Source organism: Nasonia vitripennis, chromosome 2 (genome assembly GCF_009193385.2).
Source record: "Nasonia vitripennis strain AsymCx chromosome 2, Nvit_psr_1.1, whole genome shotgun sequence".
NCBI lineage: Eukaryota > Metazoa > Arthropoda > Insecta > Hymenoptera > Pteromalidae > Nasonia > Nasonia vitripennis.
In genome coordinates this window covers 27,091,991-27,108,358 of record NC_045758.1, presented here as the reverse complement: position 1 = coordinate 27,108,358, position 16,368 = coordinate 27,091,991, and the positions used below count along the sequence as shown (strand labels likewise).

Genomic DNA, 16,368 nt, shown 5'->3' with positions numbered 1-16,368 from the left:
CAGCATCATGGGAAAGGTAGAGAGAGAGAGAGAGAGAGAGAGAGAGAGAGAGAGAGAGAGAGAGAGAGAGAGAGAGAGAGAGAGAGAGAGAGAGAGAGAGAGAGAGAGAGAGAGCGAGAGAAGGACGGGACGAAAGAAGAGAAGAGACGAGCGATTGGGGGGAGGAACGCGGCAGGTGTTCTGACACAAAGAAACCTAAAGAATCCCGGAGCCATTAGCTTGGATCCAAACTCTCTCTCTTGCCGAGCTTGTGTGTATACTGTACAAAATTGCTTCGTTTGCTTTTCCACATCTCTTCTCGCCGCATAAACAATCTCTGCGCGTGCTTACGTGCTAAGTTTATATACAAGCATTATTTGTTTACAAAGAACATTAAAAATTCGCTCGCGTACAAAAACATCAGATTCAAATGCGGAACGAGTTGTTATAAAATAAGGAGGGGAGGGGAAGAAAAATCGTCGAGGACGCTTGTCTCGGTGTCTTTTGGTCCAACATCCTTGGATGAGTGTGGATCTAGTCACGAATAGCAGATAAAAAACGTGGACTGAATTCAAACCCATCCAGGGCTACCGGACACTCTTGTTTCTCCTTCGTCTTCCTCTTCGTTCTCCAGGTGCGTACTTATGCTTCGACGCCGACTCCAAAAAATATCGTACAAGTATGTGCAGCAGCGCGAGGCCCCATCCAAGTTCCTCGAGCGCAGCAGGTCTACTGACGAGGCCCCGCACGAGAGGGGAGCTCCGTGAGCGCGGGATACCTGAGAGCTCGACGACACCCCTCTCTCTTGCTCTACCTGCTCACCTTTCTTCGGGGAATTTCTTGCCAGAGGTGGGGGATAGGATAGAGAGAGAGAGAGAGAGAGAGAGAGAGAGAGAGAGAGAGAGAGAGAGAGAGAGAGAGAGAGAGAGAGAGAGAGAGAGAGAGAGACTGTGTATAAGCTCGAATCTCGTCGTCGCGAGTAGCGCGGGCTCAAAAAACTGGACGAGGGGGAGAGGGAGCTGCTGGTCTCAAGAGTGGACCGCTGCAGGATTGAAAGGAAGCATCGACTGACCCAATCTCTTATTTTGCTTATGTGTATGCGTACGCGTCTATGGGCACATAATATAATGTGGAGGAGAGATTCAAAAGCGCCGGTTTTTGCGCGAAACGTGGACCAACGGTTTTGCGGCGGTTGCGAAAGCGATTTTCCCCTTTAAGATTTGATGTTTTTTGAATTTTACGCACGTCAGCATGCGCTTCTGTTAGATATTATTAACTATGTCGGAGCGACTTTTGAACGTTGTTTTAGACTCGTGTAAAGTTGTTTCATAAAAAAAATCGATCTACTTTCTTTCTTTGTACAAAAATAATTTATTTTCAAATCAATGCCAACTTTCTCATTGACGTTTTGTGATTGTCAATTCGAATTTCATTTAGGGATTATGAAATGTTGTCATTAAAGTTAAATGTCAAACTTAAACAAAAAAAAAATTAAATTATTGATAACAAATTAAAAACTTTATCAAACTTATAACTCTGTGCAAGAGATTTTTATAATATTATATTTACGTTCATAACAACATTGTTTCAATTTTATACAAAATTAGAAACATCATATATTATTTTTTTTGTTTGTTGAGATTTAAACTTTATAATAATTTACAGTAATAAAACGTCTTTGGATAAATTCAAAGTATAATCACTGAATTCGATTTCATTCCCATAGTCTTTCCCATACGTTACTATTTACAATTTCTTGCACTCAAGGAATGTTTATATGTAGTAAACATAAATCAGTACTAGTGCTATAACAAGGCATGTGAAAATCATGCCAAATACCAGAATGAATCCATCTGAACGAGCTCTGTTTTCAATCAGTCTCATAGTTGTGTTAGACAAACCTAAGACGTTACCGATATCAATTAAACGCTTATGTGCTCCCTTCAGTGTATACCTCTGTGATTGCAAGCTGTCCATAATACCAAAGCCTGTCTGGAGCATATTGTCAACTCCATTGATTGAGTTACGCATGCTGGTGTTATGTTGTAGGCTGTGATCAATCATTATGTCCACATGATCATTGGTGGTAAATTTACGAGATAGAAGAGCTTCTCTTTCTGCCTCTTTTCTTTGTTTGCTTAAAATTGTCTGCTTCCATTTATTCAGAGCTGATGTCAGATGTCTGCTTTCGTATTTCAACAAGTCCACTCGCATTTTTGCATTTTGCCGCTGTGATATAGGGCCCTTTGAGCACAAAATGTCTAGCCTATCACAGTTACTGCAAAAAACAATTTGATAGTTTTTGATGTGATTAATTTCTTGTATTTGCTGATCATCTGTTTACTTTACAAGATAAAAAACTGGCATTTTTTTAGTTTTAAAACTTAAACTCTTTTGTCAGAATTTAAAATTAAAAAAAAATTAAATCACTAAAACCCGCGAAACTACGCACAGAAAGAAAAAGATTTAAAACACCACCGATTAATGTTTCCAATAATCAACATATGTGTGAATAAAAAAACACTATTGATATAAGTAAGTACCTGTTAATATTCTGAAGTTTTGTTTGGATTTCATGTTCAACTGCCGCGACGTCAAGGTTAGGATTTTTTTTATCCAGCTGGCTGAACAAGTGCTGTAATTCTTGCACCAACTTATTCGTTTGATGATAAAGCGTTTCCATTTTTTGTCGTTAATGTTGTTCCCGGACGAATTTTCAAATGCACTTAGCCCCTAAGCAACATAACGAAAGTTGTGACGTGTACGATTTTTGTGGGCTGTCCGGCTGTTCGTTCGAGAAATTCCGCACATGACGACATCACAGGACAAATTACAGGTTACGTCGAAAGACTCAGTGGCAACGAACGGCAAGCGCTGATTGGCCAGTAAAGAGACGCCATTGAACAATTTCTCAATAAGGTTGTAACTTGTAAACAATTATTTTTAATCGTGTATATTAGGATAAACTTGTGTGTTCATATGGATCAATGAGCGATTGTTTAAGCATATCAATAATTAACTATACAATGGCATGATAATTTGTTATCTAAGTATGGCTTCCATATTGCGATTCGAGTACTGATTGGATCCCTGACTTGTGAGACTGGTAAGTACAACAAACTACTATAATGTTCAATTAAAAAAACATAATGATTTCTGTTGGTTCTTGAGTATTAATTTCTTCGAATGTTTCTCTGTTTTTGTATCATCTACGCTCGACTTCCAAAGTTAACCTTTGAAAAAAGACATTATATTTTGAAACACATGCCCCCCTCCCTAAAAATGGCGTCAATGCCAAGAACATATCTACACTCTCGCTTGATTGACTCTACAGTTGTAGAAGCATGTAATCTGTTATAAACGGACTAGTTAGCCTATAATTCTATAAACATTATTTACTCACACATGCCTTCCAAGTTGTGACATTTTCACATTTTAAGCATGTTTAGTGGTGTCTAATTTTAATAAAAATTATTAATTTTATAAGTTTTCATAATGGATATAGGAGAATTATTGTCTTATAAGGTAAGTTTACATAAAGGTTACGTCAACAATGAATTATTAGCTTGATTTATATAATTATCAAGATTTTAAAAACTAATTATAATTTTTGCTCAGCCACCAAATACTCCAAAACGTTCAGCCCCAGGAGAAGAGGATGATGAAGATGAATGGGATGCCAAAAGATCAAAAAAACTTATTAAAACACCGTACCATCCTCGCCAAAGACATACAAGACACGCTCCTGAAACTCCTACACCAGTAAGAGCAACCCCTGTAAGAACAAGTGAACCACCTACTCCAATTCGTGCAGCACTTCCTGCTCCAGAAAATGATGTTGTAGAACCACAATTAACTCAAGAGCAAAAAGCAGATATCTTGAAGTATGTTGAAACAGAAGCAGCAGAGGTTGAGCCATTAGATGAAACAAATTTGAAGAGAATGATTTTGTTGTTTGAAAAGAGAGCTTTGAGAAACCAGGAAATGCGGGTGAAATTTCCAGATCAGCCTGACAAATTTATGGAGTCAGAAGTTGAACTTCATGACGTTTTACAAGAACTTCACGCTGTTGCAACTAATCCAGAGCTTTATCCTGTGATGGTAGAGTTAGGTATAGTGCCATCGTTGCTTGAATTATTGGCACATGAAAATACTGATGTTGCAGTAGGAGTTGTAGATTTATTACAAGAGCTCACAGAATCTGATGTTTATAATGAAGCAGCAGAAGAAGCTGATACATTGATAGATGCATTGTTACAGCAACAAGTCTTTGCTTTATTGGTACAAAATTTGGATAGACTTGATGAAACCATTAGTGAGGAAAGTGATGGAGTCTTTAACACGTTAGGTAAATTTGTATTTTATACTTTAAAAGTTATTAAGTATTTTAATAACAACTGTCTTATGTCTTTTGCAGCTATCTTCGAAAATTTGTTGGAAACTAGACCAGAATTGTGTGTGGAAGCTGGCAAACAAGGTTTGATAGCATGGTTATTGAAAAGAATAAAAATGAAAACTCCTTTCAACACAAACAAACTTTACGCCAGTGAAATTTTGTCCATCTTGCTCCAAAATACTCAAGAGAATAAGCTTTTACTAGGTGATCAAGATGGGATTGATGTGCTTCTCCAACAGTTGGCTGTAAGACTTTTGTTTATTATTAATACTTTGATTTCTGTATTGACTTTACATCTATTTATATAATTTTTCGTACATACTTGTTTATTTCAATACTTGCATATATATATATATTTTTTTTATTGTAGTATTATAAGAGGCACGATCCCCAAACAGATCAAGAACAGGAGTTGATGGAAAATCTTTTTGATATCTTGTGCTCAAGTTTGATGGAAGCAGTTAACCGTGAAAGGTTCTTAAAAGGTGAAGGACTCCAACTTATGAATCTTATGTTGAGAGAAAAGAAAATGTCACGAAATGGTTCGCTGAAGGTAAAATGATTTTATTTAATTATTTAAAAAAAATTAATCAAACAATTTTTCGTTGTTAAAATATCAATTTATTGTAATTTTGATTTTATTATTAAAAAGGTTCTTGATTATGCAATGAACGGTGCTGATGGTAAAGATAATTGCAGTAAGTTTGTTGATATTCTTGGCCTTAGGACAATATTCCCCTTGTTTATGAAAACCCCCACGAAAAATCGAAAAAAAATCGTTACCGCTGAAGAACATGAAGGTAAATATATTATCCTAAAGTTTTAATGTACATACGTACTAGAGCGATATCAATTACCAAAACAAAGCAGTTTTAGACTAGCTCTTTCACGAGCCCTTGCGTTACCACCTAATCAATCAGAATCTGTGGCAAGTAAAAATACTTTTTCTCAAAACAATATGCACGACGAGTTTAGATAAAGTGGTGTGCCACCAATGATAAAACTGCTTTGTTTGGTCTGCTGCTTCGCCCGCTTATGCTGTAACTGTGCGCATTTAACTATAATTAATTATTGTTTATAGAACACGTCGTATCTATCATAGCTAGTATGTTAAGACATTGTAAAGGTCAACAACGTCAGAGGCTACTCAGTAAGTTTACTGAAAATGACTATGAAAAAGTTGATCGGTTGATGGAACTCCACTTCAAATACCTTGAAAAAGTAGAAGAAGTAGAAAAAAATGCAAAGGTATCATTTTCTCTGAGTCAAACATTTGTAATGTTTCATTCAAATAGAAAGATGTTTCAATTTTTACATTTTTCTTGTAGGATGATGATGATGAAGAAGAGACAATGATTAAAAGACTGAACGAAGGACTCTTTACTTTGCAATTAGTCGATTATATATTACTTGAAGCTTGCATTGGTTGCCCACCAGCTGTAAAGCAGAGAGTAACACGAATTCTTACCCAGAGAAGAGCCTCGCTTAAAACTATTAGAAATATTGTAAGAGGTAAATAAAAGTGATCTGATAATTTTTTAAAACATCAAGCCAAGTAAGCGACTTTGAACTATAGTAATCACAAAAACTTTCTTCTTGCAGAATATGCCGGAAATCTAGGAGATGACGGAGACGTTGAGTGGAAGGAAGCGCAGCAACAACACATTCTTCAATTAATCGACAAGTTTTGAATATTTTTTTTCAACCTAATTAACTCAATTTTATATCATATGCGATATTTCATCTGTTTATATTATACTATTTGATTCACAAAAAGTGATTAATATAAGCTCACCTAAAGACACATGCGAAGGTATCATTAATTTGTATTTGTATTGTTAAATATTTTCATGGTGTTATGAAGCTAATTCATCATGAATTCAAATAAATTATTTACACTAACAAGTATAGTGATTTTAACTAAGAAATTACACAAAATTTCGAAAAATAGTTAATTTCTTAGTTTTTATTCGTGCGGTGGTTTACGAATATACTACAATTATGCGAGAAAAGAACAAAATATTTCAAATTATATTGATATGAATCTTTAGACTTTACGTAAGGAAAATCTTTGCAAAAACCAGCTGCCCAAAAATTTTGAATCATAAATGACAAAACAAAAATTAAAAGACAATCCCGCATACTTTAACGAAGCCAACAAGAATATTATCTCAACCCTCTCAATCACCTGCCCATCCGAAATGCCTTTTCAGACGAGCATTCGAGAAACTATAGAGGTAGAGAGGGAGAGCTCGCAAAGCAAGAGCAAAAACCAACCCACACGCGTCATCTCTCGCTCATGCACACTAGCAGTTCATATATACATATAGGTACATCGTACACACACATGCATAAGGAGGGTTCAACGGACAGCAAGAGAGAGAGAGAGAGAGAGAGCGCACCGATCGATCGCTCGGCCAATCGCGCAAGCTCCCCCGCCACTGCGCGCACACACTGAGCGTACTCCCGAGTAGAGTCGACGGGGACGAAAAGCGCCGGAAAAGCCATCCTCGATACTTGCACTGCGGCAGAGCGGCCCGCAGTCTCCGGCGCAAGCTCGCGCTGCTCCGTGTCGCGCGACTATTTTCTCTTGTATTACATTTTCTTTCTCGTGAAAAGCTCTTCTTCTCTACCGTAGATTCTATATTAAGTGCTTGTACCTGTAGACGCTCTCGTGTGTGTACTCGACTTGTACAACAATCGTATATATACTCTGTGTGCGCGAAGATCAGCCGGTGATAATATATATTTCCATATTATATTTACGTGCGGTGCAGCGGTATAGCGGCGTCCCGGGCGACCAGTGCTACGAGAGGCAGAGAGAGCTTTTTCCGTGCGCGGGCGAGAGAGCTTTCGCCCGCGCGAACGCTCCGCTTTTGGGGATTCTGATTGATTTCCCTCGGATTCCAGAGGGAGAACACCATGGCTGATGCTCCTTGTTTTTCTCGGTGAGTCGATATCGCACATCCGGGGATATATAATAACTGTATAGGCCTCTTTTCTTTTCGGGCATGTACATCAGCTTATTCGGGGGCGTGTACGAGGGATATCGGATTTCCTACATATATATATATATATATATATATATATATATATATATATATATATGTGTGTGTGTGTGTGTGCGTGTGTGTGTGTAATACGCTTAGAAAGCGCGCGTATAGTAGTATCGAAGTCTTAATTGGTAATCGAAGTCAATGTTCGCGGTGTAATTCGAGTGGCTCATAAGTGGATATTTTAGTGCGAATAGATGAAGCACTTGCTCTGTGTGTGTGTGTATGCAGTCGCTAAATTTACCCGACGCGCTTCCTCTCTTTCTCTCTCTCTCCGCAATTGCTGATTGTGCGGGAATGTCGGCGATGCTTGAAATATATAAATATACGATTGATCGGCGGGGTCTTTTTGTGTGCGACTGTTTTATAATACGTTCCGCATGTAGATTTGGCTTGGTGCGGCTGCACATCAGACAGATTAGTAGATCTATTTTATGTCGTACATAGATAAGTGACATCTGATGTAATACTGCCTCAAGCTTCGATCTTTACAAAAAGTATAATATTTGATCCTTATTACGCAATATATGTATAGTGCGCTTTTAATTCGAAAGATTGTAATCATCGTGAAACGATAAAATTCCGAAAACCTCCTATAAATTTCACATGAAACTCATTTATCCCGTGTACAAATAACTTTTTGTCCAAGCTTACGCATGCTATATTTATTACACACACAGCCGCCGTCGCAGCTCGAAATTGAACTTAATAATGCCGTCAAGGTTGTCCGATTAAAAACCTCGCACACGAATATATCGGTAATCGCGCGCGCGCGCGCACGCCCATTATGCGCGCGAGAAAGCGCAGGCATAAAAAGATGCCCGACGATATACCGACGCGAAAAAACCAGCATTATTAACGGCCGACAGGATAAAAACAATTATTACGTAGCGTTGGGTAACAAACGCAATGCTCAATAATACTTATCACACACACTTACATCGCGGAATATAATTTTCGGAATTCACCTCGGGGTAGATTTCGGTATCGCTGCGGCGGCGGCTATGTTTTTTCTTTATTTTAGCGAAGAGATGCGAGCGCATTAACGAGATGATTCTGCGACTCTGTATACATAATATCGTTCCATTCAATTATCCGATTACGTCACGTGCCTCGCAGAAATCTCTCTCGCGAGCGTTGCGAGAAGGAAAAAGTCGCCCGGCTACTTGCGCACAGCGTCGTGTGTGTCTTGATATACCTGTTATGGCGTCCGGACGCTTTTTTTTTGCATATTTTATACTTGCAAGCCGGGAGAGTTTATTGATTTCGCGGACAGCCCGGCAAATGGGATTTATTTGTATAATATGGCTGTCTATATTTTAGCAGTTATAGTATGAATGGTTGAAGCACTATAGGTCAAATAAAACAGTTTTAGCATTGGTGCAGGCAGACCGCTGTATCTATAAATTTGGCACACCTATTGTTATAAGGGATCGAAAAAGTGACTATGCGCCACCTATTTTCACTTGCCAGAGACACGGAGAACTATCGATTTTGTCCCATAATTTGTTAACCTACGATCAATAAAAGCTTCTTAGAACAATACACCCCACTTCGATTACCAACAAATTTCCAAACCGAATATTCAAAAGCTACATCGTCAGCTATATCGCCGCCTCTATTGAAATTCCACAATAGCTCCTCCGAAAAAGCCTCTCAGCCGAGAATTCAAGTCATTTCGCAAAACTGGTACAATGCACGGCCCGATAACACATTCGCAGATAAATCACGCTACTTATCTTCCAGCTCTGTCCGAATGCCGCTCGTCCTCGTTCAATTGGAAAATTGAGAGAGCCGCTTTTCGTGAAAGAGAAAAGCGTCGACGCGCGTGCGCGCGCGTACCTCGGCGACGAGGATTAAACTTTACCGGTTTACGTGTATGTGTATAGTGTAACGTCCGAACTGCAGCAGCTGCTGTCGGAGTTTGAAATTTGCGCGAGACTGCAGGATGTATGCCTATATTATAGCTTTCATCGTTGCGCATACATATAGATATGAGTCGGTTCTGTTCGCGAGTTAGGCGTAGTTTTTGCAGTGGGAGGGTACATGTGCAGGTTCTCCCTAATGGGGGGGATTTATTTGGGCTAGGCTCGTTATGAAGGAGAAATTGGGACTGCAGTTATCGTTAGGAGAGCTTAATTGTCTGCAAGCGATGCGAGCTTGATGCTAGGGAGAGTGATTATATCTAATCTCTTTGTTTTTGGAACTGAACCGAGTATTATTTGCTGTGAAAATATTATCCCGTGCTCTTATTCGTCGACGCGACTATTGTTTTACGCTGCATCGACTTCGCATTCGGCCGTGCGATCGATACTCTCAATTGAATTGGCATATGGCAGCTCATTACCGCATATAAGAAGCTCAGGACTCATACTTTTTACATCCCTTTGTCCTATATAACTATAGCATCGGCTGCACTATCGACTTGAAACTTTTTTTCGATAGAGCTTACGTATAGTGTAGTAGAGATAAAAAATTCCGACGTGTCATTGCTTCTTTCATCGTGAAAAGATCGACTTTCAAACAGTGTCACGGAAAAGCTTTTGGCTCTTTGCATGCAAAGTGCTTTTAAAATGTCCGCCAAAGTATACTCTATAAGTTATATGTAGTCGTCATCGAAAGTTCGTTATACTCACATTGTTTAACAATCTGTTATACGTTTCATAAACTACACATAATTATAAGCAAGTGCAGTGACTAGTCATACCCGCCAATAAATTATTCCCAATTTTCGTAAAGCAAACATACTCCCTCTATTCCATTAACTTCGAATCACTTTCCTCGACAATACATACCCACACGCTCGAGTCGAACTTATTACATTCGATTCCAATTATTGAATAATTATATCTGCCTCGTGTGGAGATACCATTTAACAACCTTACATTCCAACCTTCTTCAATATAACCCAGCGAACAATAGTCTCGCAACCGACTGCAATAACTTCATCCTCGAGTCTCTCTCTCTCTCTCTCTCTCTCTCTCTCTCTCTCTCTCGTTCTCTCATACCTCTGTCGCAGTCAGTCAGTCACGAGAATATTATTATTTCCAATCACGTGCCTCCGCGCGCCAAAATAGACCCGTCCGTCGCTACCTATACACCATCAGCCTACTCTCCGTGTCTTTAATTGACGTACGAGTATACATACACGCTCGCGATTTCGATCGCGCGAAACCGAGAGAAAAAAAGTCAAGAGTCTAGAGACGCATGACGCGAAGACCCGGAAGGGCGAGAGCTTAATTCTAGCGTCGATATATCTCGAGCTTGGAACGTCATGTGGGAATAGCGTAAGGCCGTCATTACACACAAAGCTGTTGCAGTGCGATATGTATGTACGTGGATGTGTATAATATATACGTGAGCCCGAGAAACTGGAAAGAGATTGGCTTTAAACGCCGGACAAACACGAGTTTTCCAGTCTGCGCGTGCGGATATTTTAATGAAACGAGCCTCACTGGTATATCTATCGTGCGCTTGTAATGCTCGCTGCGATCGAGATTAGGTATTATACATATACGTTCACTTTGTGTGCGGAGATAGATGGAGGTTTCGTTGAATAATCGCTTTGCGTGGATGTGAACGATATCTGATTCTGATTTCGGTTATTAGAATGCTTTCTATTGAATTAATGGTAAAATAATGAAGTGTTACTTTAAACTTCTAAGTCGTTTAGAAGAATCATATGGAAACAAGAAATGCAGGTATTAGAATAGGCAATTGGTTTGCACGGCCGGATATTTGAAAACAAACACCTAAAAATATGCAAATCTTAAGAGAACAGCTGAGATTAGCATATTGAAATATGGATCGTAATGAATCGGCGCTATGGTCTCGAAATTCCTTTCAATATTATTTTCATTCGCTAGAAAAAAATTTGATTCTGTATACTGTATGTGAGCAAAGTGACATATCATCTTGACACGTCGGATGAATTTTAAAGGATCGAGCGTTTTATCGAATGTTAATATATCCGTCTCATTGATCTCCGTAAACAAGCCGCCCACGCCCGAATGTATGAATAATGCATACGTCTCGTAACTAATTACTTTTTCATATCAAAAGTCTGTATCGCACTACTTTGCTCTGAAAAAGTTTTTATACGCTATACGAGAAGCTGCGTAAAAAGTTTTGCAGTAAAAAATATAAGTGCACGCTTTCGCACTTTTAATTGATTTAGGCCAGAGTCGTTGACCCAGCGAAAAATTATTCTTGAATAATATTCTTAAAAAATACACATCCCTTATTTTCAGGAACGTGTTACTCTAAATTTTGATACATATTCAGCAGTATACGCGTGCATTGAAGACGGCACATGGATTCCAGCCTAATCCATTTTTTCTCAATCGAACCGAAACTGCGCACTTATGCAAAAATACATATTTGAGGGTTCAGGTATAATATGCCGAATGGCTGTCACTGTGCCAAGTCTTACTTGGCGATGCTCACCCGTTGGAATTCTCTCTCTCTCTCTCTCTCTCTCTCTCTCTCTCTCTGTGATATTTTCTACGCTCCTTCTTTTTTGCCAATGAGCGTTTATTTTTTTACACCTCTTTTATTGACTTCGTCATTCTATTAAACTCTTTGCTTTTATAGTTACTTTCTTTTTCACCGAAACTTTTTTCAATTCCGAAGTTTCGTTCGGGCTATTAACTCTCGGAAAATGTTTTGCTTATCAGTTTCATTTTTTATACTCGCTGTGTATTCGCTCGTCTTCTATTTTTACGCTCTCGTTCGATTATTTGCATTTTTCTCATTTCGGCCGAATCTTTTTGGGGGATTTTTTTTAGAGATCGAGTTTGTGAATAATGTTGATGGACACGTCAAATTGAGTTTTTTTTCAGACATCGAAGGGCAGATCATAAATTTGTTTTTAATTGGTATATATCGTAATACGACGCCAACAAGTTTTTGCCAAATGAGATTTTAATTCAACTAATTGGCCTTTACAAAAAATCTGCAGGATTCATTTTACAAATACTAGCATGTTGAATTACGCGTCTAACATGCTTTACACTGCACTGGTATTGATTTTACAGCCCTTCACGTGCTAATGTAGCTGCCTAACAGGATTAAATTATTGATCGTAAGGGCAGTGTTGGTGAGTAATTTATTAAATTAGAAAATTCTCTGGTGATTCCCACACTGCTGATTTGGCGCATTTTTGTTCACGTTTCACCATATGATAAAACATAAGTTAGTGAACTTCAAAGAAATAAATCAGTTTCACGGTCCTTATTATCAGGGTTAAAAATACTCTTTACAGAAGCCTCTGGTATCGTTATCAGAGAATGATGAAAGCGCATAATTCTTTTACTTTATCAATCTCTCGGCATGGCGGTATTGCGTCATAGAGTTTGATGTAGCCGTAGGACTTTGACAAAGTGAAATACTATATTTCAAAGGTATCAAAGAAACCCTTATTCTACCCATGACGTCCAACCAGGGATCGCGTTCGTACATTTTTCATTAAAACTGCTTTATGACAATATCAGAATGTCATGTATCTTTGTGCGCACTGTATTCCATATTTAAATCTCTAATTATATCTCATGTCAGTGCATTTCAAACAAAACAAATAATTCAACCCCTAACACGATATGAAAAAATAATACCTCTAGAATACATTCACAAGAAAAACATAGAGAAGCAGTGGTCAAAACATCGTGCAGTAGACTACACAGGCCATATTAACAAACGTCGTTGCCGTAACAGCATCATACGACTCGACGATGCCTTCACGCAGTCGGGCTGCAGCAGTAGCTTCCATGCAGGCGACGTCGAGCGTCTAAATTTGCTCGGTTTGGCATTCGTTCTACGAAACACTCGCTCGAATTTTCCTTTCTTTCCCTTTGCACGACAAGCTACGCGAGTCTTTCTCTCTCGTATAAACTCTGTATAGGCTGCACGAGCCTGCTGCCCCCATTTTGTGTTTGCCTTTTTTTCGTTATCTCACCCTTCTCTACTGTCGATTATTTATATTCAACTGACGCAGTCGCGTGTCGTTGAATTATCGTCATCTTATTGCTGTTTAATAATAATGTATTAGGATTGAATTGTCTATAGCACGAGTATGACGGTTCCTACTTATAAAAATAGCTTTATTTCAGTTTTTCTTTCTTCTCGGTCGTATAATTTTCTAAATATTTACTTTAAAAAGAAAAATGGTTTTCAAACTATTGAGTTTCCCATCAATAACAAAAAAAAATCAAAGCGCTTCAAACTCCGAGGGCTTTCTTTTTCGACGACGCAACGAAGAATCGATCACTCTTGGCCTGGTGTATAATACAGCTTTGAGTTTCGGCCCGTCACTCCGTGGATGAATTTCCAAAGGGGCCGAACTATGACGTGGAATAGCCATGAATTTTGTACGGTATCGTGTCCCGCGTTGCTGTTTCAGCTTTCGAAATTCGACAATAATTGAATTTTACAAGTTCTATTGAGTTCGCGAGGAAACTGTGCTGCGCTTCTCCGCAACAAAGCCCTTGATGCCAGAGCGATGAATAGTGCAGCTTTTATCAATATGATCTCGTTGCTGCTCTAATTTGTAAGCTGAGAGCATCGTTAAGAGCTTTCAGTTTGCCCGAAATTTTTCATTCTTAAACAGGTTTGAACCGCATCGAACCAATTTTTGTTAAAAAAGAATACCCGTATACTCTTCTCTCCGAAAATAATAAAAAATTACGTCGACCTCACTCGAGCGTAGCAGCAATGCGTCACGTATGATACATGTCATCGGAAGAGCCTCTATTATACGCGTATCGATCGAGCGAAGAAGAGACTCGTCGAGACTCTCCTTCGGCATCAGAGAATCCGGCGCGTCATCGTCGTAATATGCTTTGAGAGGGTGTGGTGTGTCTATGTATGTAATCGACAAGTTGAGAGAGAGAGAGAGAGAGAGAGAGAGAGAGAGAGAGAGAGAGAGAGAGAGAAGAAGGACGGTGTCGACCTTGAACGAGTTGCCGCAGCTTCGAGGTCGTCCAAGGGGTATACTCGATACACAAGCACGCGGACGTGATCACGCAGTGGATGTGCGCGCGCGAGGTAAGGGTATTCAGTCGGACGTGATTGCAACTATATATATTTGGGGCACTCGATGCTGGAAGAGGTGAAAATATTTTTTTTGCGAGGGGGTTTGTTTGTTGGCTTAGCCAAGATGCTTTTATTCATGGCTTTTATTCGTTGTGTTTTGTTGGAAAAATTGATAGCAAGTGGTATCGGACATGCTCAGGTAAAACGAATAACTTTAATTCTTGATAAATTTGATAAACCCTCAACGAACCTCAGATTTTTCAGTCAAGAAATTTGTATCTTTTTTCATGATTTTTCCGCATTCGGTTTCTCCAACTAGAAAATGGCATTTTTCCCGTAGAATTCCCCATATACTGTGTATTCTATCTCCCTTTTAAGTCTTTACCTAAGTGCGTATGTATCTTTTACTTGTGTAGGTGCAGTGTTACATGTTCTTGCAAACTATAAGGCTTAAGATTGACGGCTTTGCAAATTAACGCGGCACCATACAGTAAACATCGATTTGACTGACGGTCTTTCTTTTGTTCGATGGATGTCTAATGGGAATAGTACGTGGGAAAGAATTTTTTCATAAAATTATTTTTCATTTTTTTTTCGTGATCGTTATAAGTTCAAGAATTGAAGCTAAGTGTATCGATCCATTAATTCTATCTGGTTCGCATGATTTAAGACATTATAATTGAGGAAGCAAGACATGCGAATCGAATAGAGTTCCTACCTATCTCTCGAAACGTCGTTACGTAAGAACGATGTCGCGCAAAGTTTTCATAAATGTATAATTTTCGACCTTCAAAGGCCAATATTTTTAGGTCCTCCGAGACATTATACATCGGTCTACAAATAAATTCTTCTGAAAAAAATATGGCAACACTGGTATGCAGGTTTTCAGCTTTCAAAAAAGTAGGCGACGCACACACAATCCGGTGTAATCATTCTCGGAAACTTGATATTTTACGTAAACTGAATTCTTTATCTGTGTTTAAAGAGCTAAATATATGTTTATTTTATTCTTTCATTCCGAACGGTATTCGAAGATGATTATGCAGACTGCTTTAGGAAAGAGAGAGAAAAAAATTAACAAAAATTAATATCGCAATATTATAAAACAATCATTTTTACGTTTATCCTCCAACTGAACGAGAAATCGAAAATCATAGCCTTCTCGATCCAAATATTTTTCAAGCAGAACCTCCTCTCGAAATAGTGAAGTACACGCAAACTCTTCCTCGAATTTCCGACAATAAATAAATAAAATCCCAGCGCGGCAACACTTGCGCAGTAGCTTAAAAGTAAACCCCTAGCTAGTTTTCGAAAATCCTATAAAACACCAACATCGCCTCACGCGAATCGATCAAATCAAACTGTCCCAGAAAATCTCGCGAATCGTATATAAACCTCGGCGCGCTCACACTTCGGGCGGCGGCTAGTTCAGCCGCCCGAGGATAAGTTTGCTCTACGAGCGGCGCAGAACCTGTTTTTGCGATAATTCTAGAGTTCGATATACGTGCGGGCTGCTGCTGCTGTTGCTGCTCTGGTGTGGAGGAGCTGCGCGTTTTTCGAGTGGCTATACACGTATATTCTCGTGTGCATCGAAGAAACGCGGAACTTTTCATCTGCGTATAATATACGTTATGCTTTTTGCTAGTGTGTACGTGATGACGACGGTTTTATGCAACTGCTAATTTCAGATTTATTTATCGCGTTGGAAGTGCCGTCGTGTATGGCGCAATTATGCACAATTACTGCGGCGGCAAACTCGTCTCGTTGTTTTGCGAAGGAAATGCGGCGAGCGCATAGAGGATGTTTCTTTTTATAGACGCGTTACATCCGTTGGAAGGAAAAAGAGTATAGCGAATGTGTTTTTTTTTCTATTGTAGAATATAAGTGATGATATATTACAGCTGTATAGCT

General features: G+C 39.0%; 3 protein-coding genes across 3 annotated transcripts in view; 2 read left to right on the top strand and 1 right to left on the bottom strand.

The window, feature by feature from the left end:
* Nucleotides 1-1,326: 1,326 nt before the first annotated feature.
* Nucleotides 1,327-3,269, bottom strand: LOC100117751 (Golgi SNAP receptor complex member 2). The gene is made up of 2 exons (XM_001604233.6): nucleotides 2,523-3,269; nucleotides 1,327-2,257 (listed from the first exon to the last, which is right to left on the bottom strand). The coding sequence occupies exons 1-2, from the start codon at nucleotides 2,660-2,662 to the stop codon at nucleotides 1,753-1,755; spliced, it is 645 nt and encodes a 214-aa protein (XP_001604283.1). The 5' UTR covers nucleotides 2,663-3,269; the 3' UTR covers nucleotides 1,327-1,752.
* Nucleotides 3,270-3,304: 35 nt separating this feature from the next.
* LOC100120549 (beta-catenin-like protein 1) lies at nucleotides 3,305-6,281 on the top strand. Its single transcript, XM_001604132.5, has 8 exons — nucleotides 3,305-3,504; nucleotides 3,598-4,327; nucleotides 4,397-4,620; nucleotides 4,746-4,928; nucleotides 5,028-5,175; nucleotides 5,457-5,623; nucleotides 5,704-5,887; nucleotides 5,978-6,281. Exons 1-8 carry the CDS (start codon nucleotides 3,475-3,477, stop codon nucleotides 6,064-6,066), a joined length of 1,755 nt encoding a protein of 584 aa, XP_001604182.2. The 5' UTR covers nucleotides 3,305-3,474; the 3' UTR covers nucleotides 6,067-6,281.
* Nucleotides 6,282-6,867: 586 nt separating this feature from the next.
* LOC100120575 overlaps nucleotides 6,868-16,368 on the top strand; it is a 60,809-nt gene continuing 51,308 nt past the window's right edge. Inside the window, exon 1 of the mRNA XM_001604153.6 lies at nucleotides 6,868-7,323. The gene's annotated coding sequence lies outside the window, so the exon portion shown is untranslated. The remainder of the gene's footprint in view (nucleotides 7,324-16,368) is intronic.

Coding starts and splice junctions, on each gene's coding strand:
- LOC100117751 (XM_001604233.6), bottom strand. CDS start 2,662: ATGGAAACGCTTTATCATCAAACGAATAAGTTGGTGCAAGAATTACAG. Junction 2,258..2,522: donor AAACTTCAGAATATTAACAG/GTACTTACTTAT, acceptor TGTTTTTTGCAG/TAACTGTGATAGGCTAGACA.
- LOC100120549 (XM_001604132.5), top strand. CDS start 3,475: ATGGATATAGGAGAATTATTGTCTTATAAG. Junction 4,328..4,396: donor TGGAGTCTTTAACACGTTAG/GTAAATTTGTAT, acceptor TGTCTTTTGCAG/CTATCTTCGAAAATTTGTTG. Junction 5,888..5,977: donor TATTAGAAATATTGTAAGAG/GTAAATAAAAGT, acceptor TTCTTCTTGCAG/AATATGCCGGAAATCTAGGA.